The sequence below is a fragment of the Canis aureus genome, chromosome 5 (assembly GCF_053574225.1).
Source record: "Canis aureus isolate CA01 chromosome 5, VMU_Caureus_v.1.0, whole genome shotgun sequence".
Lineage (NCBI taxonomy): Eukaryota > Metazoa > Chordata > Mammalia > Carnivora > Canidae > Canis > Canis aureus.
The window spans coordinates 86103722-86129527 of record NC_135615.1 but is presented as its reverse complement, the minus strand read 5'-3'; the positions used below and the strand labels follow the sequence as shown (position 1 = coordinate 86129527).

General features: G+C 63.2%; 2 protein-coding genes and 1 long non-coding RNA gene across 10 annotated transcripts in view; 1 reads left to right on the top strand and 2 right to left on the bottom strand.

Moving 5' to 3' along the window:
- PEX14 (peroxisomal biogenesis factor 14) overlaps positions 1-14200 on the top strand; it is a 138318-nt gene extending 124118 nt beyond the window's left edge. For both annotated transcript variants that reach the window (XM_077899675.1, XM_077899676.1), the window contains 5 exons: positions 4915-5000; positions 7985-8087; positions 9256-9353; positions 12631-12722; positions 13348-14200. In XM_077899675.1, coding sequence (XP_077755801.1) covers positions 4915-5000; positions 7985-8087; positions 9256-9353; positions 12631-12722; positions 13348-13795 — 827 coding nt within the window. In that variant the 3' untranslated portion in view covers positions 13796-14200. The remainder of the gene's footprint in view (positions 1-4914; positions 5001-7984; positions 8088-9255; positions 9354-12630; positions 12723-13347) is intronic.
- Positions 5836-15195, bottom strand: LOC144314976 (uncharacterized). Its single transcript, XR_013380804.1, has 2 exons — positions 14202-15195; positions 5836-6480 (listed from the first exon to the last, which is right to left on the bottom strand). It is a non-coding gene; the product is annotated as an uncharacterized LOC144314976 (long non-coding RNA).
- A 3219-nt stretch (positions 15196-18414) lies between these two features.
- Positions 18415-25806, bottom strand: part of CASZ1 (castor zinc finger 1) — a 141041-nt gene continuing 133649 nt past the window's right edge. For 6 of the 7 annotated variants that reach the window (XM_077899669.1, XM_077899670.1, XM_077899672.1 and 3 more), the window contains 3 exons: positions 24239-24390; positions 23979-24120; positions 18415-21663 (listed from right to left, as the gene is read on the bottom strand). In XM_077899669.1, the coding sequence (XP_077755795.1) occupies positions 20525-21663; positions 23979-24120; positions 24239-24390 (1433 nt within the window). In that variant the 3' untranslated portion in view covers positions 18415-20524. Of the gene's footprint in view, positions 21664-21945; positions 22397-23190; positions 23491-23978; positions 24121-24238; positions 24391-25806 lie in introns of those variants that run through there. The other variant, XM_077899673.1, reaches the window with a different exon arrangement.

The window sequence follows — 25806 nt, the reverse complement described above, 5'->3', positions numbered from 1 at the left end:
GAGGTTTGGCTAAAAGAATGGAGTAACGTCGGTTTAGTTGTGTTCACCGATGGTTTAGGAGCCACGGGGATGCGTCTCCCGGCCTCTGACGGGGCACCTTCCACCGTGGATTCGCCTGAACCCCGGCCCTTTGGGCCGACAGACCTCCGTGAAGACCATATGAGCTCAAGCTAGTGACAGAGTGCCTGGGAGGTTCAAGGAGGCCTTGTTTCCAAGAGCCCTGTGCTCTTCTCCCTGCAGCGATTTGCCCTCTGACCTTGCTGCAGCCTGAGGCAGGGGGCAGTGCCTGGGGGCCGGGAGTGGGGGGGAGTTGGGGGGTGGCTGACGGTCTCTCCATTCTTTGCGGGATGCCAGCAATGCGGTCTTGGTAAAGTGTCGTGCCTGCTGGGGACGCGCTGGGGACAGTTGGAATCTGAGCAGTAAGTACATCACCGTCCCTCCATTCTTCCAACGTAGCAAAGCTCTGCCGTCCTCAGTCAAGTGGCCCGCTTGGTAAGAAGAGAGGAACATCCTTGGGGGCCATCGGGTTGGTGGCTCCAACCACCATGGGATCTCTGATCTCAGGCTTCCTGTCTTCTTTGTACACAGGCTTCCAGGCGAGGTTCTGAAGCTTCTAAAAAGCGCATTCGTTGCACTACTTTTATTTCCGAGCAAGAGCAGAAAAGTGATTGGTCTGGTCTCTGTTCTTGACTGTAAAATTCTGGACATTTGGGGAGCCTGGGCACCCAGTGCCCTGCTCTCCATTCCGTCGTGGGGGTCTGCACTGGCCTTGGCAAAGATGGGCCCCAGGGTGGGCAGCAGAGAGGACTCCAGGTGGTCAGGGCTGGGGCTTTGAGCCAGTTTGGGATCACACCGAGTGCTTTCTCAGTCGCTCTGCTCGGCTACCCTTTGAAAGGTGTGCGGCAGGTCAGAGTTCCCTCTATCTTAATTTCTCTCTTTTTTTCATTTTGCCACAAGACAGAATTGTATCACACATCTCCAAAACGAGTAAAATGGCATTTCAGCTTCTTGTCTTTATAGACTCTCTGAACTTTAGGAAAGATCATTCTGGTCCCTTTTCATTAATAATGAAAACCAAGGGGCAATAAAATGTTCTTAACGTGAGCATGTCAGGGACGAGCCACAGTGCGGGGGGCGAAGGGTGCGCCCAGCAGGGAGCCACAGGTGTTGCTTGGTGCTTGAGGAGGTCAGAGTTCTGGGAAGGTGGCAGCAGCTGTCGCGGGGGTTCCAGTTCACGCACCCCTGAACTGCCGGCACCTGCTCAGCCTCCCGGCTCCAGTACCCACGGTGAGTGGCTGTGCTTCCCAAGACGCCATACACTGCGGGAAAGAAGGACCCAGGAACACTTTGGGTTCCGGTCCGGTTTCTTGCCCTGTTGCAGCTGTTTCCTTGCAGGGTATTGAGTGGGGATTTGAGAAGTCAGTGGTGAACACGATATACTGGACGCATGCCCATCTTGAAGGTGTTGTCTCTGGGGACTCTGACAGCACAGATGGGTGTGCTGGGTGTGGACGGAAGCTCTTCTGACCATTGAGTCTCTTGAAGAGTGACGGGGTTACTCTATCTCCACCTTTTCCTCTTAAAAATGAGCTTGTACTGGATCTTGGTTGTTGCATCAGAGCACTCGGAGCAGCGTGGGCTTGGAATGAGACCAATGAGAAGGTTGCCAAGGACTCAGAGCCTCCTGGCTCCGCTGGGTCAGGGTGAGAGGTCCATCTGTGTCACGGGTCTCAGAGCTTTGGGTTGAGTGAGCCGCGGTGCTCACGTAACACCACATAGATGCTTGTAGGATGGGGATGTTCACTACAGCAGAGCAGCAGAAAGGAGCTTTCTCTTTTTGGAGATGGGGGAGGGGCAGAGGGAGAGGGAGAGAGACTTGAGAGAGACTCTCAAGCGGGTTCCATCCATCCCAGGACCCTGAGATCATGACCTGAGCCAAAATCAAGAGTTAGACGCTTAACCGACTGAGCCACGCAGGCGCCCCAGTGGACCTGTGTTCTGGAGGCAGTTCCTGGGACCCTGAGTGTCCCTGCACAACCCTGGGAGGGAATGAGGAGGTCCGGGCTTGCCATAACCCACTTCCCAGAGCCCGTGGGAGAGTAGATGGACACATTTATACACAACGTGGAAAAGCTACACACCAGGAGACACCATAGGCAGACACCACATCAAAAGAAAAATATACGGGGAAGGATTTTTGTCACAGACTGATTGTCCAGGCTCCTCCATCACTGTCGCCTCTGCCTCCTGAAACTCCATTCAGCTATATAAGAACTTTCTATGAGTTGATGAAATTGATAAAGAAACTGAGAAGAGAAGGGATCACATACAATGTGCCGAAAGGGCCGTGGCAGTGCAGATGCTCAGGCCCCACGCACAGTGAGGTGGATGCAAATGACAATGGGCGTGAAGTGGGCGTGAAGTACTCCTTTCCACCTGGTGTGGGCGGAGTCCGAGTGGCTGAGCCCGTGGTGTTAGAGTGGCCATGAGGGGATGGGCACTCTCGGACGTGGCTGGTGGGGGCGGCCTGGCTCAGCTCCCCGGAGGACCACCTGACAGGATCTCTCAAAACTACAGATTGCACGTTCCTCCGATCCAGGCTCCTAGGAGTTCACGTGTACAGGTGCGCTCAAACACTTACGTGAGATGACGTATGTACACGGCCCTTGGGGAATAGTAAGAGGCCGGAAATCAGTGGGAGGATAGCTTGAGTGGAATGCCACACGGCTATGAGGAAAGCAGGATGCGAAGTAGGGAAGCAGAAGGGACACGGTGCTTGTCGGGGTTGCCTCACATGTGCATTCAGAGCCTCCGGCGGGATGGACGGGAGGCTGTTCCAGTGGCTCTTGTGGTGGAGGAGCCTGTTGGCAGTAGACTGACGGAGCCACGTGCTGTTTGGACCACATGCGTCTATCGGCTGATTCAAAAGCTGTAAAACAAAGAAAGGGAGTTGAGGGCTGAGGGAGAGACCACCTGTTGATCACAGTTTGTGCAGGAGAGTCCAGGGCTGGGCCACTTCGGGAGGCTGGTTTGGGATCCACAGGCTGTGCCGGCAGTGGGGGCAGGTGGCCAACGCGAGACCCTTCCAGGCCCCTGCATCACTGTCACATCTGCCTCCTAAGACCCGATTCAGCAGCTCAGGGAGGAGGGAGCATCCACCCCGTCCCCTGGGAGGTCTTGGCCCCTTGGATCCCCTGGTGGCCTGCGTCCTGCTGCTGAGCCTGGAGGAGGTCCCTCTTCTGCTTCCCTTTGGTCAGGAGACGCGGGGGGCTCCTGGGGGGCTTGCAGGCACGGGGTGGGAGGAGGAGGCTGGGACACACGGCGTCCTGTGGGCTTTGCCCTGAGAGCAGTGGCGCTCTTCTCAAGAGGTTTGGGTTGCTCTTCCTGCTTCACCTTTTCTCTCCCAAATGCGCGTCCGGAGCCCAGCTCCCTTGTCGTAGTAGAGAGGGTGCCTCCTGGATGACTTGGCACGGGCACCGTGGTCTGATTCTGCAGACTGACCAGTGTCCTGCAGTGTCGGTCATTGTGGAGACGGTGGGCAGTGCCTTCCACGACCGATCCCTTGAGCGGAGGCAGAGCGTCAGAGAAGATTATGGACACACAGGCACCTTGTAAACAGTCCGTGGGAAAGATTACGAGGTAACAAACCCCGCTGTGCTCCTGCAGGGTCGGAACTCCACTCGGCAGTGGGGGCATCTACTAAGTGGCATTCTGGAGCCCCGGGCCGGGGGCCTGCTCCCGCGTAACTCCGGGTCCCCCACGGCAGCAGCACGCATTCTCCCCAGCCTCTCATCCTGTCTTGTCTTGTTTTACCTTCCATGGTCCCGGGCAGCAGCTGCCTCCCCACCTCTGCCCCCCTCTGCCCTCGAGGGTCCCTGACGCTGTTCTCCCTGAGCACAGAGCTGACTGGGTCACTCGTGGGCTCAGAGCCTCCCGTGACCCTACTGCTTGTGACACGATCTGGTTCCTTGGCCATGCTCCACACCCGGCCATGGCGTGTCCCACCTCCTTCCACCCCCACTCCACCCTCCACCGCTCCCGCCTGGCTCACCCTCCCTGTTCTTGCTGGCCTCTCCTCTTGGGTAGGCCCAGGGGCTCACTCGGGCCACACTGGCCGCCTTCTGTCCTTTGAGCGCAGGTCAGCCTGCGCCGCCACGTTGCCGTCCCCTGCCTGGATCTCTGGCCCAGGGACCCCACATGTTTCAGCATCTGCCTCCTCCGAGGCTCTGCGGCCCCTGGCTCCCTCCCCCGCCCTCCCCCACTCATGGCCCCGTTGGGCCTTCTTGTTGCTTGAAGATCTTATTTATTGAAGTCCTCTCTCCACCCAACGTGGGGCTCGAGTCAGGACCCCGAGGTCAAGGGTCGTATGTTGCAGTCATATGGCTGAGCCCGCCAGGCGCCCCACCTGTTGGGCCTCCTCGAGCAGTCTCTGCACTGATCTTGTTCGGTCACTTGTAAGCTGCGTCCTGCAGCGGTTCCGGGGCGGAGCAGACAGGGCACGGGGCCTCGCCGCCACACGCTCCGGGGCCCCTGACCCTGTCGGGCGCACAGCTGACGCCTCATGTGGTCCTGCAAACAGCATGCAGCCTCCTCCTGTCCCTCCCCTGGCTCTGAGGTGGCTCTTTGCTCCTCCCTGTCCGAGGGAGGGCCTGGGGACCTGTGTCTGCGTCAGCCTCAGTCAGCCTCACTGCACCCTCGGTCCCAAGTGTGGATGCCTCCGCCACCTGACTGCCCCGCGGTAGGGGTGCGGCTGAGGCGGGGCGTCCCTGGAGCGCTGTTCCCGACTGTCCCGCTGTCCTGTGCAGCCGCATCACAGTTGCCGATCCTTCGAGAGAAGGAGGCGGTACCTGTGCTCTCCCCTGCCCGGGAGAGACGCGTGTGCTCCTCCTGACCTGCCTCTGCTCCCACCCTCAGGCCCTGTGGGGTCCCGATGGAGAGACTACGGGGCCTTGGCCGTCATCACAACAGGCATCGTGTTCGGCTTTCACCAGCTCTACAAGGTATGTCCGCCCCACTCCGTGTCCCCCGACCCCGTTCTCCCCGGTCCCAAGGTTCACCTGTGTTGAGACGCTCAGCCCTGGGGCACGATGGCAGGAGAGGGGCCGTGTGGAGGCAGAGTGCACGAGTGAGCACGGTTTCTGCGGGGGGGGGGGGGGGAAGGGGGCGCGCCCGGTTCACCAGTTCAGTCTACACCTGCCCCCCGCTTGAATGGGTGCCCTTGGTGACCTCAGACCCTGCGCACCTGCTGCCCTGGGTGTCGCACCTCAGAGCCCCCGCTGCAGTGACTCTGGGGCCCGTCGGTCAGCAGGCCACGTCGAGGACTTAGAACAGTGCTCGCAAGTGCTGAGTAGTCAGGACGTTTTTAAGAGACAGAATGACAAGGTAGTTGAGAGCAGGAACACTGAGCCCAGCTGCTGCGTTACATCCCGACTCGGCCACTTAGTAGGAGCTCGGTGGTCCCATCTGTAAAGTGGGGACAACGGTACCGGTCTCACGAGGCCGCTGTGAGGCTCCAAGGGTCAGCGCACCCTCGGAAAGCGCCATGTGCCGGCACACAGGAAGCGCTCTATGTGCCATTATTCTACTCAAGTATTTGGAACTGGCTTTGGAATCTCAGTATCATCATATTTATGGGCTCTGTTTTTGTTTCCTATATATTTTGTTGGCGTCTGTGTAAATCCCTAGGTTTATTTTTTCCCAAACTTCATAGTCAGCCCTCAGGATCCCAGACGTCACTGCTTACAGCAGAGCTGCAGGCATGACGGGAGCGTGTACTCCCTTGGTACCAAATACTGGCCAGATGCGAACTACCAGATCCTCACTTTGATTTGAAGCAAGTGAGTCTTTTCTGGAAGATGCAGAGCCGGGTTAGGTCCCGGAGACAAAAGGTAAAATAGGGACCGGAGGACTTGCCGTCTGCTGGTCCCGGAGAGAAGGCCTCTTTCCCCCTGAGGCCACCTGCAACTCCATCCCTTATTTGGTGATTAAAAAAAAAAAAAGAATCCGAATGAACACCCAGATTCAGTCACCATTGTAACTTTTAGTACGAGAAACGTGTTTAAACACTGTGCTCTGGGATTCTTAATTTTTGACTTCGTGAAAACGCTAGTGACAGCGGGGTAGGAGAGTATGATTTTTTCAGAGCAATGTCTCTTCTTGGAATTGGAAATTTCCATGTCAGGAATCCCGAAGCAAAATGTCCTAGGTCCTGGGGCTTCTCCCGCGACCCGATGCACGCCCCTCCTTACCCTGTGTACGAAGAGCCTGTTTCCAAGTAGCTAACTGCGTACAGTCGCCGGGAAGAATAAAATGCTAAGATAGAATCCTCAAAATAATGTCCCAGTTCTACTAAGTGGGGCCCAGTCATCACGTGGCCCCCTCGGACGGCCGGGGTCCAGCGGAAGTGGAGCGCAGCTCCCGTCAGAGCAAAGCAGAGGTGTCTTCGGTTCTTGCCACGAAGCTCTGATCTTTATCCTTGGCCTTAAAAATAAAAGAGACATTGAAAGATTGTTGCAATGCTGACGAGAATTTCTTTAGTTTCTTTAAATTAAAGAAGCAGTAAGAGCCACCACCTTACTATCTAATGAATACGTAATGACCCAGGCTGGGGCAGCTGGCGTGTGTGCTCCTTCCTTCGGCTTTTTTGATCTCAGAGGTAGAATTTGTAGTTTGTTACACGTAAGAATCTCAGGAACCTTTCAACCTGGAGTGTAAGGCTGCACATTGGATGAGTTTCGGCTCAGTTGTGGGTAATAACTCACACGGTGCTTGAAAAGCACTTTGCAAAATAGAAGATGCTTCTCTGTGTCTGCTGAATAACGATCTCCACTCAGGAGTCGCTCTTGAAGTGAGTTCTCCGCAAACCCCTCGTGAGAGCCCTCCCTCTCCTTCCCCAGGACAGAAACCCCAATGGACAAGTTGCCGTCTTTCTTTTCCCCACGTGGGCCCTAAACAGATTAGGAAAGCCAAGGGCTTGGGGCCCGCCTGCCAGCCGGGCTGTGCTGCCTCCGGCGCACCCCGAGAAAGCTGGGACCGGGCTCACGCTTCTGAAACGAGAGGCGCCATGTCCTGAGCTTTCAGAGGGAAGCGCGAGTAGCGTCACGCGGGCCTCCAGCGTCACCCTGCTGCCCGCCGCCTGCCCCTTCCCACCTCAAAGTAGGCAGCCGGTTACCGGCCACGTCCCCCTTGCCTTCTTTCTGAATGTCCTAGGACCCTCGCCCTGCCCTGGGCTCCCGGATTCCGGGCCCCCTTGTTGGTTGCCCCGTGGCGTCCGCTTCCTTCTCCCCGGGGTTGGTGTCTTCAGCTTCTGCCCTTGTGTCCGGGGGCATTTGACTGCATTTGGCTCTTACCTGAAGGACACTGGTTCTGAGGGTTCAAGGCACGGTTTAGAAAAAAACTGAGGTGTGCCCTCTTTCTATGGCCTCGGAATACTTTACGTTATTCCCTAGTGAAAGGACCAGTGGCCCAGAAATCTGTGGATTTCCATACAGTTTCTCCAATAATTTTTTTATTTATTTTCTTTTACTCATTTGTCTCTGAATGATAATTCATTTCGCAAGGCTCAGAACGCCTAAAGGATCAGGGAAGTATACAGCGGGAACGTGCCTTCCGCCCCTCCCTGAGGCCACCTGTGGCTCGGGTCTTGTATCCCCGTCTACACTTCCATCTTACAACTTTTAAAGCAGAACTTCAAATTTTTGTTGTTGTTGTTGTTGTTATAGAAATATACGTAGTATCATTGAGATAATTAAATAAAAGGACCAAAAGTAGACCAACTTGACCTTAACTTGTCCCTACTTCCTGGTCCTCATCCTTATGAAGCTTCTTAATCAGCCTTGTGACTCGAGTACCGCGTTCGCGGTGTCTGCGTCGGGTTCCCAAGCCCAGAGGGCCGGGGGGATCGGGGTGCTCAGAATCCCAGACCTTGCTGGGGTGACCCCGAGCGCCCACGCCTGGGGGCTCACGCCCAGCCTGCTCCTCATAGAGATACCTGCTCCCCCTCATCACGGGCGGCCGAGAGGACAGGAAGCACCTGGAGAGGATGGAGGCGAGCCTCTCGGAGCTGAGTGGCAGCGTGGCACAGACAGGTAAAGATTAATGACTCCATCAAGTCGCCCTCGGAGCCTTGGTAAGCAGCCCCGTCTCTGCCCCGCCCCCCCCCCCCCCCCCCCGCTCCACTTTATGTGGTGACTTCATTTATCTGCTCTGAGAATCTGTTCACATTTGCAAATGAAGCCGCCGTCATTTCGGTTTAATTTGAAATTGCTTGTTTACTGTCGGCGCGGCCTCAATTAATTATGTTTTTACGGAAAGGCTCCCAACCTCAGAATATTAATAAGGGGAATAAAATGACAGCCTTTCTAAGGGCTGTAAAGTTCATTTTTAATTTCTGCTTCTGTGAGGTTTTCAGGGGGGTTTTCAGTGATTTTTCCCCCTTCCCTCTAAGAATCCAACGCAAGGTCAAGAAAGGCTGTAATTACTGCGGCTCCGGGGACCCCGGCCACCTCCTCTGTCATCGACTCCACGGGGCTGGCGTTCATTACCCGGTGCCCCAGCGATGGCCCAGATTAGCTGGGACCTGTCGCACTAGAGGTGGCTTTTCCTCTTTAAAAACTTGTTTACTAGACGGAGGCTCTGAATCTAAAAACTCAGGCGAGCGCCAGAACTTGTGTCCCAGGCGGGAGTCTGTCCCCCTGGGGTGTGTTTGCAGAGGCCCCGGAAACACTCGGATGTGTCTGCCCTGGGGAGGCTGATGCGGGGGCCCAAGGAGACTCGGTCCCGTGACCCTGTGACCCGGGGGCGCTCCGGCAGCCTCGGGGTTGGGTGCGGGGGGCAGCGAGGGGCCAGCAGCAGGAGAGCAGGATTTGTAGTCTCTCCAGGCCCTCAGGATCGCAGGCCTGAGGCATGTTCCTGCCGGCTTCGGGGAGCCCGAGCGTTCCACAGGGACCCCGTGAGGGGCTGACGTGCGGGCAGCACCAAAGCCATAAGCACGTGTCATCGGAGGGGAGAGGTTCAGGACGGGTACACTGTTGGCCACGGACACGTGCCCAGTGGAAAGATGGAGCGGGGATGCGAGAGGTTAGACTCGGTGCAGGTACCTGGCCCGGAGCGCGGAGATGCCGTGCGTGGCGCCGGGCGGGGGGCGGGGGGGGGCGGCCTGCAGACAAGTTAGATGCAGCAGCTGTAGGTGTATGGACCGGGAGGGGAGGAATCTGTGTGTCGTTTAACAGAGATGCGACTCCTTTCTCCTCCCAGTGACTCAGCTACAGATGACTTTAGCGTCTGTCCAGGAGCTGCTGATTCAGCAGCAGCAGAAAGTCCAGGAGCTCGCACACGAACTGGCTGCAGCCAAGGTACTTCTCCCTGACCCTCTCCAGATCCGGGCCCACTGCTCAGGGTCTGTGGGGCCTGGGGCCCAGGCCACTGTGTTGTGCGGGGTTCCCCTGCGTCCTCCTGCCCGTTACACAGCAGGGGCCCCCATTGCCCTCTGCAGAGGCGGTCACCGCCTCCCTGTCCCCTCCTAGCAGGAGGGAGGAGAAGCAGCTCTGCCTGGGGGCCTCCGTTCCCGTGGCAGCGCACGCCCGAGCTCGGGAGGTGGTCGGTGTGGACACAGGGTGGTCTCCACGAGCACGTTAGGCCACAGGTCATGGCATCGCCAAGAGCAAGTCCAGGCAACAGGGAGGTGGGGGGACGGTGCCCAGGCTCTGGGTGAACTCTGCTGCGGTGGGCAGGTCCTCCAGGCCAGGCCTCAGCAAGTCAGACTTCCCTGCGGGAGCACCAGCGGGGGTTGCCCGGGCAGGTCCATGCCACGCAGACCTTCGAACCCGGCTTCCTGGGCCACGGGTGAGCGAGCTGTGTGAGCACAGCAGGTTCCTTAACCTCGCTGAGGCTTAGTTTCCTCCTCCGTCCCTGAGCTGGAGCTGGAGCTGGAGCTGTGGGGGCACCTCCTCCACCGGCCGCATGTGCCGGGAGCACCGGGAGCGCTGGGAGGGGGGGGGTGCGTTTCTGCAGCCCCGTAAGGAACCTCCTCTGAGTGGTTCTCCCGGGAGAAGCCCCATCCCGCACAGAACCAGATGGGAGCCCGAGCTCAAATCTTTCGCATTTAGAAGACCAAGGGAAACAGTAATCTTTCCATTTCCGAAGGAATCTGGGGTGACTCCTGTGAAGAGGGCCCCCAAGAATCGCCTCTTGGGTCCCCCACACGGAGGTGCTGCCTGCAGTTCCTCCTCAGCTGGCTGCGGTTGCCCGGGGCCACCTCCAGCCAGCCACCGTGCGTGCTCCCCGTGGGCGGGCGGCCCGTAAAGCAGCCGGGAAGGCCTGGTTACGGACCCCCCCCCCCCCCCCCCGACCTATTATCTTTGGGAGTGGTGGCCTGCCAATGGCCAGAAGCCATTCCGGAAATTGGAAAACTGTTTGCAGACCTTAAGCATCAAGATTAAGACCACATGTTGCATTTTAAGAAGGGAGGGGGCCCCAGATTGTGCCGGGGCGGCGCCTGCGTGCACAGGGGTGCTGGCCCTCCCGCGGGGCCCCGCCTGGCCTCGCCCGCGCTGAAGCGGGGCTCACTGCTGTGCTGTCTGAACCCACATGCGTGAAGACTTTGGTTTCCCCATAAACCAGAGACTCAGAGCTGTGTTTTCTCAGCTGTAATGTAAGTTTTTATATCTGGCTTCCAAGCTCCTACTGCAGCACTGTAAAAAATTAAAAAGAAGAGCGTTAAGTAATTAAAAAACCTACATAAAACCGAAGGCTGGGAGTTTTCTACAACTGTTTTTTAAAGAGACTGGCTAAAAAGCCCCAGATGTCAGATTTTATTTCTAAATCCTGGCATCTGGCACCATATGCGTTTGGAAATTTGAGTCCTTTGTAGGCCGGTGAGTGGAAACTGCTCCCTTGTTAATGGGCTGCTGTGGCTTTCGGGGTCTCTGAGAAGCCAGAACAGTGGCTCCCGGATCTGCGCTGTCTGTGGTCTGCAGGGGAGACCCCGAGGGGACGTGTGCACGGCGACTGCTGTTTGCAGGGGGCGGGGGCCGCGTGTACTCGCTCCAGGACCCCCCGGCCACTGGCCCCGCCGGGCGGCCAGGACGTCCAGGGCCCCTGCCCTCCGCCGGCCTGGGCCTCCCCGTCTTCTCCTGAGCTCACCGTTCAGGTTTTCTGGGTCAGGCCGGGGCAGAGGCGTTAGGGAAGCCAGGGCCCCGCACGACGACTCTGTGCCTTGGAGCCTCCTGGCCAGCCTCCGGCCTGGTGGGTGCAGGGCCTCACGCCTGGGCCCCTCGTGTGTGGAACTGGCCCAGAAACCCTCACAGGCCGCGTGGCCGCCGGCAGCTGCGTCCGGGGCACCGCCGCTGGGACTCTCCCCTCTGTCTGTCCCACCAAGGTTTGCCCCAGAAAGGTGTGGGAAACGGTGCAGGGCAGGGGGAAGGGTCTGCGGGACGGCCGTGCGGGCGGGGCGCTGTGGCAGCTCCCCCGCGGGTCCTCTTCGGGGAGGCCGTTGGCCTTAGGTCCTGGGACAGCTTCCTTCTCTGCGGAGCCTCCGGAGCCTCCTGCAGCAGTGGCTGTGGGTGGTGGCGGGGCCGACGCTGTCGCAGCTTTGCGGATCACGGGGCGCAGCCCGGGGCGCGGCGGGAGCCTCGGGCCGCCCGGCAGCGAGGGAAGGTGCCGCGGGGCCGCCGGGTCTGCTCCCAGGCCCAGCCGAGCGGATGCCGCAGCCCAGCGAGGCGCTTGACTTCTTTGGTTTCCCAGCGCACACGTAGACGTCACGTTCATGCTGTCCCGGACTCCGCTGCAGACGCTAGAGCGTTACGCCCCCAAAATGTGCATGCCCGACTTTGAAAGTACTTTATTGCCAAAAAACAGAAGTAAAATACGCTAGCCGTCATCGGAGCTGCCAGCGAGTCATGGTCGCTGATCACCGGTCACTGTAGCAAATACGATGACAATGGAAGTCTGCAATGCGACAAGTGCCGGAACGTGGCCCGGACACAAAGCCAAGCGAATGGCGTTGGGAAGATGGTGGCGACGGGCTCGCCCCTCGAGGCTTCCACGCACCACCCGTGGCATCCCGCTCGGGGCGTGAGCGCAGGGAGGCGGGCTGGGCTTGCGGTCCCGGAGGCCGTGGGCGCCGCCCGATGCCGTCCGCGCAACGGGTGGTGAGGCCGTGGGATTCACTTACTTTATTAGTTTAAACGAGATATTTCCGACATGCGTGGGGACGGAGGGCCGCAGGGCGGACGGTGTGCTTCTGCCACCCCGTGCCGGGCATGGTTCCCGCCGCGGCGTCGCCCCACACTCTCCTGCTGCAAACACGAGGCTCGCGTCTCTTGGAAGACGACACAGGCTCTGCCGTCGCTGTTACTTGTGTGGTCGGAGCACCCTTCTCACTCCCCCGCACACGTCACGGCTGCTTGATGGCGTCCGGGAGGAGAGGTGGACACGCTTGGTTTGGGGTGCCTGGTGGGCGGGCTCCTGAGGGGCAGGGGCAGGGCCGTCCCCGGGGGCCCCGGGCTGCCGCGTGGGGCACTCACGCTCTGAGCCCCCAGAGCCTGCGGCCCCTGCTGCCACCCTGGCCAGCGCTGCACGGGGCGGGAGGGGGCCCCCCTCTGACCCTCGTCTCCCATGTTTTGACCTCAGGCCACGACGTCTACCAACTGGATCCTGGAGTCGCAGAATATCAATGAGCTCAAGTCAGAGATCAACTCCTTGAAGGGGCTGCTCTTAAATCGGTAGGAGGGGGCGGCGCGGGCCGGGGGGCAGCTGGGGGGGCGGAGCTGGGCCCAGACTGCTCGCCGCGCGCCCCCAAGCCCTGCTGAGCGGACCTGACCCCCTGGTCCCCATGGAATCAGCTTCGGTCCCGGCTGGCCGCTCAGGGCAGGAAGCAGGAGCGGAGACCCAAGCTCCCTGCTGAGTGTTGCACGCGGAGGTTTTTTAGCAAAGTGCGGTGGTGTCACCCTGCTGGTCGCGAGGCCACCGACCCCACAGCCCGAGGCCGGGCCTTCCCGCGCCCACCCAGGCCACAGACCAGGCAGATGGGGCCCCGGTCTCCACCCCAGGCTCCGCTCCCTGTAGGTGCCCACCCTCTCCCCAACCCCGCTCCCGGGCGCGAGGGACCAGGGGGGTCCACCCACGGGCCGGGGCCCAGGGGAGGCAGGCCTGGCCCCGAGGAGGCGCCCTGCAGGGGGTGGGGGGCTCTGCGCAGCCGCCCCAGGGCCTGGTCTCTGAAGGGGAAGGGAGGGGCCTGGGGGCCTGGGTGTCACTGTGTCCCCCGCGTGGCAGCGGGGGAGGGGGGGCTCTGCAAGGGAGGACCCAGGTCCCGGCACCGCCAACCCTGTTTCTTGTCCCCCATGTCAGGAGGCAGTTCCCACCGTCCCCCTCGGCCCCGAAGATCCCGTCCTGGCAGATCCCCGTCAAGTCCCCATCACCCTCCAGCCCCGCTGCCGCCAACCACCACAGCAGCAGCGACATCTCGCCTGTCAGCAACGAGTCCACGTCGTCCTCGCCCGTGAAGGAGGGCCACAGCCCCGAGGGCTCCACGGCCGCCTACCACCTGCTGGGCCCCCAGGAGGAGGGCCAGGGGGTGCTGGACGTGAAGGGCCAGGTGAGGATGGAGGTGCAGGGTGAGGAAGAGAAGAGGGAGGACGAGGAGGACGAGGAGGACGAGGACGTGAGCCACGTGGACGAGGAGGACTGCCTCGGGGTGCAGCGGGAGGACCGCCGGGGCGGGGACGGGCAGATCAACGAGCAGGTGGAGAAGCTGCGCCGGCCCGAGGGCGCCAGCAACGAGCACGAGCGGGACTGAGCGCCTGGGGCTCCCGGCAGGCCCTGGGCAGCCCCCTCACCTGCGGGGCTCGAGGCGGGGGCCTGGTCGCCGAGCACCTGCCGACCTCGACCTCGCACCTGCATGACAAGAGGTAGTCTAAGTACCTGGCTCCTGACCCTCGGGGGCTGCTGCTGCCCCTGCTTCCCACTTCCCAGGGGCCGGGATCGGCGCTTCCAGAAGCCTCACCCCGTGCCCTTGCTGCCGGGCCGCCCCCGCCCGTCCACCGGCCTCGCTTCCGCCTCGCGACTCCGCTGCCCCTGCGGCGACACTGGTCCTCGCCTCCCCTTGCCGGCATCGGGCCTCCCCGCCTGCCCGCCTGGGAACGTGCCCCGCTAGACGCTACTGCTGTACATAATTGTAATAAATACGAGTTGTCACTATTTACCTGCTGCCTCCGCTCCGTGTGTGCGCGGGCGCCCTGGGCCCGGAGGGGGTGAGCCCTACCCAGGCCGATGTCCCGAGCTGCTCCCGGTGCCCGTGCCGCGGGGCGACCTCCTGGTGCCAGCGGGGAAGGGACCTCGCCGCGGCATCTGGGCCTGGGGTGAGTGTGACCAGCTCCCCTTCCTTAAATGGACGCGTGTGCTCCCGGGAGAGCGTGTGTCCTGCTCGTCCGCCTCCCCGGCTCCTCGCCCTCCCCGCCTCTGGAACCTTCACGGCAGCTCCGCTGTGCCCAGAAAACGCACGCAACCCTCCCCCCGGGAGCCCCTGCGCCCAGGAGCCCCTGCTCCCAGCCCGGGCTGCAGCTCCGTGGGGAGGGCCGCGTGCAGGTGCCCGGCGGGCGCCAGGTGCAGGGAGCGTGGCCGCGGATGCCGTGCCCACCGCCCGCCCAGCCGGAGCCCCGGGGCAGATGCTCGGCACTACGGCTGCTTTGCCTTGAGGACGTGTCCTCCCCCCTGGGCCCTTCCAGGGGTTCGGAGCCCCCCACCTGCTGCTGCGGACTCCTGGCTGGCCCCGTGGCCCAGGGCCCCATGCGGGTGACGGCGACTCGGGGTCCGGCCCCTGGCTCTCCGGTGTCCCCTCCGGGGCTCGCACCTCCTGTCACATCCCTGCCGTCCCTTTTCCCAGTACACGCTCCCCCGGACTGAGCATACCCCGCATAGCGAGTCCCCTCTGCCCCGTTACTGCCCCCCCAGGAGCCAGGCTGCTCAGCCTGCGGGGGCGACCAGCCCGTCCCATCCTGTCCTGGGCGAGGGCTCCTAGGGTCGGAGAGCCAGGCGGGCGGACCCCAGACCAGTGAGCAGAGGCCGGAGGCCCGGTCCCCGTGCTGGCCCGCCACCACCCCGTCAGTACCCGGGAGCCCCTGGTCCCCACGGTGCCGAGGGTGTCTCCCTGTCAGCTCTAAGGCTGGGGGCCATTGTCGCCTCTGACGGGGTCTCAAGCTTTGCAGAGGGGGCACCAGACGGGGCGAGCAGAGGGCAGGGAGCCCGGCGGGGGGCGGGGGGGAGTGGGGAACTCCTGGACAGGGCTCCCGGGGCCTCGCCGCCCCCCGGCCCACAGCGCACACACGGGGACGGACCTGGAGGCCTTTGCCCTGCGGGTCCCGGGCTCCCGTGTCCGCGCTGGAGGACAGCGGCCTGGCGAGGTTTCAGGGAGGAAAAAACCCCTCCCCAAAACGGCGTGAGCGCTGCCTAATAAAGGCAGCTGCTGGACGGAGGGAAAACAGCCCTTTGAAAAAAAAGCCTTTCATTAGAAAAATAATGCATTTCATCCAAATAAGGTAAAAATATTTGGAAAGGGGCAGAAGTGAGCAGCAGGCAGCGCCCGCAGGCCTTCCTGGAAGGAGGAAGGTTCTTAGACCCAGTGACAGTGTAGTTTTGTAAAGTGTCTTTTAGGAAAGAAGCGGCCCCAGCACCAGGAGGTCGGGCGGCCCCGCAGCCGAGGGTCCCCACCGCCCCCCCCCGTGGCCCCGCGCTCACCCACAGCCCAACGCCCCTCACCCCTCGGTGGGCCTGCTCCTGCGACCTGCTGTCGCGCAAGCACAGGTCGGGGGCTGCGGAGGTGGGGACACAGCAGGGGCTGGAGCGCAGGCCGCGGGTCCCCCCTTATTTTAATAAAGATGAGAAGCCCCCCCCACCGCCTGACCCTGCGGCCTGCTGTCTCCCTGGAAGTGAATCGTGTCTGCGGGGGGCTCGGGGGGCTCGCGCCCAGTGGGCCGAGTGGTGTGGGCCTCCCCCGGCTTCCCTCCTGCCCTCGCCCTCTGCTGGGAGCGCTGAGGAGCGTCCCTGGGTCTGGGCCCCCACCTCCCCCTCCTCGCCCCCCCCCCCCCCCGCCCCTGCCCTCCCCTCCCCTACCGCTCCCCGCAGCCCCCGGAGGAGGAAGGAGGAAGGGCAGGCAGGAGACAACCTGATCCCCAGGAGTTTACTTAATCCTTCGTGCCCAGGCCCCGGAGGAGGGTCGGGGCTCCAGCAGCAGAGGCAAAGGTGCTGGTCAGGCGGCGGGTGTGGCTGCAGCCTCGGGGGTCCTGCTCACCTGGGGTCAGGCCTGCCCCACACAGGGGTCCCCCACTGCGTCCATGCGAGGCCCGCACTAGGGGGGGCGCTCTCTGCAGTGCCCAGCTCCCCCGCCGCGCCCCAGCATTCTGGGGTGCCTTTCACCCAAATCCCAACAGACTTCAGTGGTTCTTGGGCTCCCTGGAGGTCACGCTCTTCCAGGGGAGGAGATGAGGTTTTACTGCTCCGTCAGGAGGACGCCCGGAGCCTTTCCCTGCTCCCTGACGAGTCCCGGAAGGATCTTTGTAGTGAAAGGTACCCGCGCTGGGTGCCCAGGCCTCGAGTCCAGGCGTTGGCATCCCCGGGGTGCCTGCTGGACACGGGGTGACCTGGCGGGGGAGGGCTCTGGCCTCATGGCCGAGGGGCGAGGGGCCGAGGGGCGTCAGTGGTCGGGAGCAAGTTTGGACTCCGCAGGCCACACATGTCCCCCGAGGGGCAGGGGTTGCGGGGCTCACGGTGGCAGCAGGGGGGGGGCAGGCCACCCAGGTCCCGTCCGCCTCCCGCAGTGCCAGGCCCCCCAGGAGCCTTGCTGTCCGGTTGGCCCCACAGGCCCCCAGGGCTGCAGCCCGTCGGAGGGGCCCTGCTGTCTCCCCTGCTTCCCCGAGGCCTGAGTGGGGCCCCGGGGCGGCCACACTTCGCCCTCCCTGGTCCCCGGCCTGCCCTGGTCCCCGGCCAAGATGTCTTGCCTGCTGTCCCTGTGGGTCCAGGTGGGGACGGGGCCCAGCTCCCGTGGGTGACTCAGCCGCCGGGAGCACCCGGGCCGGGCCAGGTCTGTGGGAGGTGGGCAGGCCGCTGAGCTCAGCGTGAGCCTGTGCAGCGGGTTCTGGCTCTTTCCAAGAGGTTACAAAACTCTTGAATTTGCCCCAGTTCGGTGTAGGAGCATCACGCCGCAGCTAATTACATCCAGGAACACAGACGTGTTTCACTGCATTTCCCGCCGAGCCCAACAAGCCGCGGGCGGGGCTGTGCCGCCCGGGCCCACCTTGCGCCCCTCGGTCGTGGGCGTGGGGACAGGGTCTGCGGGGCGGCTCCCGCTGGGTGGGGTGGCCGCTCCGCTCTGTCCTCATCCCGGGCAGGGCCTGGCCCCGGCCATGAGCTGCTGCGGCATCTGACGGGCATCATGACGGTCACGGGCCTGGTCGCCCTCAGGCTGTGGGGAGGGTCACCCCGAGAGCCAGTGACCCCCGCCCCGGCCCTGGTGCCTCCTGCCTGCCCGCAGCTAGGCTGGGCCTCCCTCCCACCCCCGCGGGCAGACCCCGAGGGCCCTCTGGGCCGGGGAGACCTGGGGGCCACTGCCCGCCCGCCCCCACCCCGGGGCCCCAGGAGCCCCTGAGGGGCCGCTGCCCGTCCCAGCCTCTGGGGGCCCCCCCCGCGGCCGCAGGCAGCCGGGCGCTCAGCACCCCCTCGCCGCCAGGTCCGGGCTTGGCTCTGGGCCGCCCCTCAGGCCCCTTGGGAGGGCTGCTCGGCCCACCAGGGCCTGCGAAGCTCCAATAATGGTTTTAATTTGTTGAACTTGCGTTTTATCCCATAAATTAGTCACTGTTTTATTTAACAGAATTGAGATATCCACAAACAATAGGCGAGTTCCAACTTGAACATTTTAATAAGACAGAAAAAAGTATATATTTTCGCGTCTGTTACTAACATATTTATGTAAATAGCCCGTGGGCTGCGTTCCAGGAAGAAGGAAGGAAAGGAAGGGCCTCCTGTGCTGGGGCCGTGCTGGAAACGCGCTGCGGGGGTGCGGCACCCCGACTTCCTCAAGGCGGACCCCGCGCCTCCGCTCCCTCCGAGGCCCAGCGATGCCGCCGGGAGCTCCAGGCAGGAGCCGGGCCAGCATCCGGATGGGATCCGGGTCGCGCCGTCCCGCCCAGGCAGGTCCCTGCAGGAAGGAGGAGGGACCCTGCCCAGCGCCTGCCCAGAGGCCTCGCCAGGCGCGGTGCCCTCCGGCCGCCCCCGGGTGGGCAGGGCCTGCGCCCCCCAACCGGCCCCAGCCCAGGCGAGACTGGCCCGCCGGGCCCTCCCCACGCCGCCCTGGCACACGCGCCGTCTACACGGCCGGCTCCCCGCCAGCCCACCTGGGGCTCGTTTTAAAAATAAAAAACTTGATAGGTTTTTTTCCAGTTTTTATTGAGTGAAAATGTCAAACCTTGCATCAGTCATGCAAAAAAAAAAAAAAAATCAAATAAATAAAACACATATATTAAATTTCTAATAGCGCTAAATTCAAGTGGAAAAATATTCAGTTAACCAGGTGCCGAGGAGACCAGATTCAAGTAATCAGAGCACACGCTGTTCAGTTCGGTTTTCACGTTCTGCAGTTTTCGTCTCAAAACCTCTCTATATATCTCTATATATCTATATATGTATATACATATAGATATATACACACACATATGTGCATACATATTATTTTATATTTATATATATACACATACATAGTTATAAAACATTAAAAAGAGCATTGGTGGATCAAGCATTATTTTCCCCACAGAAAGAAAATAAAACAAAAATTACACATTAAAATTCAAAATGAGCTAGCAATGGCTTATAGTCCTAGTGTGCAATATGAAGGTTACAAAAGGCTAGACTTCGCACTGTCGGCATCTTCGATTTTCTTTTTTTTTAATTTTTTTTTTAAAGTCTGCTACATTGAAAAATGTTTTTGTGTTTTGTTTTTTTCTTTTTTTTTTTCCTTTACAAAACTCCCTCCACGCACCCAGGGGCGGTGGAGAGCAGAGTCTGGGCGAGCGCTCAGCAGCAGCGCGGCGCCCACAGAGTTCGGGAGGCTCTGCGCGGGGCTGTTTCGGACAAGGATTTGCTCCTGTTGCATCAGGTGCGCTCAGTGGGACCCCCCAACCCCCCCCCCAAGCGCAGGTGGTCCTGGCTCCCGAGCTGTGGGCCGCCAAGAGGACACGCGCGCACACGCACACGCACACGCACACGCACACACACACGGACAAAAAAGAAAAGAAAACCCAGTGCCCCCTGCCGTCGCGTGAGGCCCCCCTCGGCGATCGGGGTGACAGGCCGAGTCGCAGGGTCCCCCCAGCCAGGCCGGGGGCCAGGACCCGAGCCGCCCCGGGCGCCCCTGCCGCGTGGGCCTTCCTCCGCAAGCCCGCTGGGACCTGTGGGCTCGAGGCGCGGGGACCTGGTCTGGGTGGGTTGCACCAGCAAAGAAGCATCCCAAACAAAAAAAATCAAAAATAACAAACTGGAAAAAAAAAAAAAAAAAAAAAAGCCCTATAAAGCCACACACATAACCAATAGAGAAAAACTCAAAATTAAGTTAACTACAAACTTGTATCAACAGTAATAGTCCTTTTTTCCTTGTTTCTACAAAATTCAAGTTAAAAGTTGGAATCGCGCAGCTCCCGTCAGTGCTACTGTCGAGACAGCCTCACTCGGGTAAGGCCCCGAAAACGAATGGAAACGAAATCCCACGTGAGCGATTGCACTCGGTGTCCAACCGGGGCTGGGCCGCGGCGGCCTGTGCTCCGCGGCCCGCCTGCCTTTTTTTTTTGTTTTTTTTTTTGTTCTATGTAGAATAATAACCTTTACAGGAAAAATACTGTACAACTTTCTCGCGTTTTTCCCCATTTTGAATATTAAAGCCCCGGAGAGTGGTATCCTTCCGGTTCCACGGCGTGGGTGGCCGAGGCCCCGCCAGGCCCTGCGCCCCCGCCCCGAGGCCCCCGCGGCAGAGGCCGCGCCCCGGGGTCCCCGCGCGGCGCCCCCGCCCCGCCCCACCCCCACCCCCACCCCCAGGGGCTGGCTGGGCTCCCTCCGCCCCGCGCCCCGGGGTGCGTCTCCGCCGCAGGGGCCGCGCCCCCAGTCCTGAGCATGAGGAGTCCCGCCGGCGCGGTCGTGGGGCCCGGGGCCCGCTCCCGGGGGAGGACACCCCGACAAGAGCACCTTCTGTTTCCCTGAAGAAGACCCCGCCTGCAGCCGAGGGGAGGGGCGCTCGCAGCCGGTCCTCGCGGGCGGGGCGGGGGGGCGGGGGGCCCGGAGCACCAGAGGGGGGCCCCGCCTCTGTCCTGAGACGGACTCGGGGTCCGGAAGCACCTGCGGGGCGGCGGGGCGGGGCGGGGGCCGCGGGGGCGCGCCCGGCTCGGCCCGACGCAGAAACCGCATCTGTACAGCGGGAGTCGCAGCGGCCCCGGGCGCCCCCGCCGGTCCCCGCCGGTCCCCGCGCCCCCGCCCCGACGGCCGGCTAGGGCTAGGGCGAGGCCGCGGCGGGCGCCGCCAGCTCCGGGCTCCGCGCCCCCGGCCCCGCCGCCCCCGCCGCCTCGGGCAGCGACTCCTCCGAGTCGGTGCGCAGGTCCTCGTCGTCGTCGTCGTCCTCGTCGTCGTCGTCCTCGTCGTCGTCGTCCTCGTCGTCGTCCTCGTCGTCGTCCGCGTCCTCCTCGGGCAGCTCCAGCTCCTCCTCGTCGTCCTCCTGCGACGACTCCCCGGCCGCGGGGCCGGGCGCGGGCGCGGCGGGGCCGTCGCGGGGGCCGTCGAGCGGGCCGGGGTCGCCGGGGTCGCCCAGCCCCGGCCCCAGCCCCGGCCCCGGCCCCAGCCCCAGCCCCAGCCCCGGGCCGGCGGGCGCGGGCGCGGCGGCGGCGGCGGCGGCGGCGGCGGCGGCGGGCGGCAGGAAGAGCAGCGCGGGCTCGGGGCCCAGCGGCAGGGCGGCGTCCGGGGCGCCGGCGGGGCCGGGCGAGGCGGCGGGCGGCTCCCCGCGCTCCTGCTTGTCGTGCTTGCGCTTGTGCGAGTCCATCTGCGACATCCCGACCACCGTGTGGCGGCAGCCGGGGTAGGTGCAGTGGAAGTGCGAGCAGCGGAGCTTGTACTTGCAGTCGGCCACGGCGCAGTCGGCGCTCGAGCTGAACTGGCGGAAGCCCGCCGCGCTGATCACGTCCTGCTTGCCGTGGTGCTTGCGGTGCGCCGTGACCTTGGTGCTGTCCGTGCAGCGGAAGCGGCAGCGCAGGCAGTGGAAGTGCGTGCTCGCGCCCGAGAACGGGCAGTCGGCGAAGTGGCAGCGCAGCGACGCCTTGAAGCGCTTGAAGTCGTCCAGCACCAGGTTGTCCACGCGGTCGTGGTGCTGCGCGTGCTTGTACATGTGCGTGCGGCCGCAGAACTTGTAGCCGCAGTTCTCGCGCGTGCAGTGGTAGTGCGTGACCTTGAGCGAGAACTGGCACGCGGCGTCCTTGCAGTCCTCGTACAGGTCGAAGCGCCGGAAGCCCTCCAGCATCATGCCCTCGTCCAGCATCTTGCGCGACGCCGCCGTCTTGCGCCGCTTGCCGAAGGGCGACATGTCCTCGATGATCCAGAAGCGCTTCTTGGCCCCGGACGCCGCGGGCATGGAGATGGTGTTCCCTGCGGGGCGGGGCGCGGTCAGCAACCCGGCGGCGCCCGGAGCGCTGACCCGAGGGCGCCGACCGCCTGCCCCGCCCCTCGGGGCTCCCGGGGCCCCGCGGCCGCTCCCCCCGTCCCCAGCCGGGAGCCCGGGGCCGCCCTCGGTCACCCCCGCCTGCGGGGCGGCCGCACAGGCTCCGCGGCGGGTGGCGCCCGGCAGCGGGGCCGCGGGGCCGCTCTGGCCAGTTCGGGCGGGAAGTGGGGACGCCGGCGCGGACTGAAGCCGAAGGGGGAATGTGGGCGGCGCAGCGCGGCTACCCCGGCCCGGGCCTGCACCGCCTCTGATGAGGACCCCTCCTCCGCGGCGCCCGCCTGTCCGCCAGGGGGGCGGGGGACTGTAACTCCCCGCGGGAGGGACACCTGCCCGCTTCTTGCCAGAAGGCTCGTTCTGGTCTTGTTGGGGTCGTGGGCCCCCCGTTTGCTGGGAGACACCAGCCCTGCTGAGTGGCCAGGGCTCGGCCAACAGAGGGGCGCCCACCTGTGCCCGCCCTGCTGGACCCAACGGCTCCCCTAGACTTAGGACGCCCCAGTGGCAGGGCTGCCTGCCTGCACCCGTCAGCGTGGTTAGTCCTGTACCCCGTTTCTGGGACGCACCATGGGCCCTACAGCTGCAGGGTGAGGGGCAAGCAGCCCCCTGGCGCGGCACAGGCCCCCGGGGGGAAGGCCGCGATCCTCGCACTCCCTGCTCCACACCCTAGAAACCAGAGAGAAAGCTTGGGGCCCGGCCCTGCGCAAGGCCAAGGTGGGCTTCCTCCAGGCTTCCCCCTGGGCTGACGCGTGCAGCCCGCCCCAACCTGCCTACAGAGCTGCGAGCCTCCAGGGCCCCGCTGGGCGGCATCATCCGCCTAGGGCCCCCACCCAGCCACCCACCCTTAACAGGGGACACCAAGCTCTGTCGCGGGGTGGGGGTGCCCAGCACAGCACACAGGCCTGGGGCCTGGAGGTCAGGTGAGTGAGGAGTGGCTGCTTTGGGGCCGAGGTCACAGGGTCATCTGGTTATGCCTGCGATGGCTTTCCATGGGCTGCACCCCCTACACGGGGCCCCTGCCCTGCCCTTGGCCACAGCCCGAGACCTGGTGCCGCGCTGGCCCAGCAGTCAGGCAGAATGGGAGGCACAAATGAGCAAAGGAAGGTGCAGAGGCGGGTGATGGGTGCACCAGAGGGCGGGGAGGGCAGGTCCCACCCCTGCAGATCATCAGATCTGCAGGGGGGCAGGGGGGGTCAGGAGTCATCACTGAGCCAGCCAGGGCCTGGGCCACAGAGCCTCCCTCTGTCCTCCTGCCCGGCTCCAGGGCTGCGGGTTCTGGCTGGTGGCAGGAGCCCGCCCGGACCCAGCGCCGAGCGGGAGTGTAGAGGAGCTGTCCGCAGGGGACCAGATGGCCCTGTCCTCGGCCCAGCAAGGCCACAGGAAAAAGGCCAGGTCCCCGATCACAGCCTCAAGGGTCAGCTGGGGTGACAAAGGCTGGCGAGAAGGCATGTGCGAGTTACCTGCGGCATCCTGAACTACAGGGACGTCACTTTTTACTGGAGTTGGAGTGGCAGTGGCGGGCGGGAAGCGGGGTGGGCTGCTGACAGGGTGGCCCAGGCCCCGGGTGGCTCCGATAGTGGCACTGAGCAGAGAGTATGAGAGACAGGGCGGAGAAAAGAGGCATGGGAGGGAGGGGAGGGGCGCCCGCAGCACGGCCGCTGAGAAGGACGGGGTCAGTGCGGGCTGCGGAGCCACGCGGGCAGCCTCGTCGCCAGCGGCAGCAGGAGGAGGAAGAGGAGGAGGAGGAGGAGCCGGGCAGCCTGGAGAGGGTGGAGAAAAGCAGAAAAAAAAAAAAAAAAAAAGAAAACCAAAACAAACAAAAAACAAACAAAAAAGAACCAAAATGAGAAACCCGATGGCAGAAGCAAGTATGATATGAAAACACGTGGACAGATGAGGAGCAGAGAGGCGCCAGGAGAGACGGGAAGGAGACGGCAGAGGAGGAGAGGCCGGGGAGGCTGTGCGGGGGCTCTCGCGGGCTCAGGCGGCGCCGCGGGGGTGGGGCCGGGCCGGGCGCTGGCGGTCCCGGCCTACCTGCCCCTCCGCCGGGGCCTGTGCTGCTGGTCCAGGCGCTCAGAGGACAAGCCTGGGTCCTCGCCTGGGAACTGAAGCCGACGGCTGGGTGCCGGCGGGCGGTGGCCTCAACGACCCGTGTCCCACCGACCGGCGGGCCCTGTCCCCGCTCGGGCCACCTGGCCGGCCCGGCCGTCTCTTCCTGGCCCGCTGCTCGGGCCCGGCCGCCGCTCACCTGCCGCGGTGCTCTCGTTGCCCACGGGGGTGCTGGAGCAGCTTCGGTCCATGGTGGACGACTCGGAGGACACGGCGCCCGGGCTGCAGCCCGTGTAGTCCATGTACTCATCGGTCTCCGTGTCCATCAGGCTCGGGGGGCCCTGAAAGGCGGCGGGTGGTGCTCAGGAGGGGGCCGCCCACCTGCTGGAAGCAGGAGCGGGATGCGGGCCACGTCGGCACCTCGGGCAGAGGGGGCACGGCCTGCGGCGCCACCCTTACCTGGGAGGCGGGCACACGGTCGAAGTTCTTCCCCAGCATCCTCCGCATGTGCTTCCGGGCATGGGAGGTCATCTGGTGCTTGAGGAGGAAGGAGAACTGGCAGCCCTCGCGGATGCAGTGGAAGTGGCTGTTGACCTGGTTGTACTTGCAGCCTGCGAACGCACCCACGGCCATCAGCCCCCGCGCCCCCAGGCCTGGCCCCACCCTGCGGCCTGGCGTGAAGCCCGTGACAGTGGCAGGCCGGGCCCCCTACCTTGCCCTCAGAGGGCCCGGGCCTGGGGCAAGAGGCCCTGATGACCCGTCCCCAGGTCAGCCCCCTTCCTGCAAGCATGACGTGTCTCCATGTCCCCCGTGGGAGCCTGCCACAGGGGAGCCTCTGCCCTGCCCTGCCCCCACCCACCTCCCCCTCCCTCTGGGCCGAGAACAAACAGCAGGCAGGGCTGAAACAGTGTCAGCGCGGGGCAGGTGAAGGCCTGCCCGTCGCCATGGCACCGGGGCTGGCCAGGTGTCTCATATCATCCCCAGCTTTGTTTGGCCCCAACTACCACCGACAACCCCCAAAGTTGAGTAAATACGGATGGCTCCAGAGCACCCCGACGCCCGTCAGAGGAGCCAGAGGACAACACGGGCCACCGAATGTTGACACCTGTTGCTACGGCTACCAACCCTCTGAATTCTTTCTGAATTAATACTTGAAAGGAAGGTTTGCTTCCTGCCCTTCCTGGCAGGGGCTTTGAGTGCTCACCCCTTCCCTATAGAGGGGCCGTCCGCAGCGGCAGCGGCCCCACCTCTGCCCCCCACACCCGGCGCCAGCACCTGAGGCCCGGCAGGCCCGCCCAGCACCCCAGCCGCCTCCTGGCCCCTCGTGTCTCCCTGACCGATTCCCGCCCCACACCCGCAGGCCCTGAACATGGGGCTCCATCCTGAGGCCCTCCACCTGCAGACCCCCCGCCCCATGGGCATCCCCAGGGCAGCTAGGGCAGGGAGCGACGGGGGTCCTCGGTCGGGCTGGGGGGCCTCCGGACAGCTTCCCTGCGGAGGGCCCAGCTCTCCCCGACTCAGCTCCCCAGCATCTGCTGCAAAGCTCAGGGCCATCATGTGTGGCCTTCCCGGCCCCGGGGCCACCTCCTCCTGGGTCGCCCTGGGTCACAGGTCACATGCTCTGGGCTGACCCACTGTGTACCTGCTTGTCCAGCAGACAAGCCACCAAGCGTGGTGCCGGCCAGAGCAGACCCTGAAAACCCTTACTGCCGCCACCCCTGCCACCTCCTGCCACAGCTGCTCCGCGTGCAGCTGTTCCTCCCTAAGCACCTGCTGAACGAACCAATGAGCTGACGAAGCAGAGTCCGTTCTGCACAAAGACCTCAGAGGGAAAGCCCTGGAAAGAGAGCCCAGGGCGGGCAACTTCAAGAGCTCCTATGTCACCTGCGTGGCCTCTTGAGGGGGAAGCAAAGAGCACAGGGTCAGGGCCTGCCTCTACCACGTGGCAGTTCCCGGGGGGCAGGGAGGGGGCCGTTGCCCCCAGTCGCCCTCGGTGTCTGGTCTGCCGTTGGGCAGGGCTGAGAGGT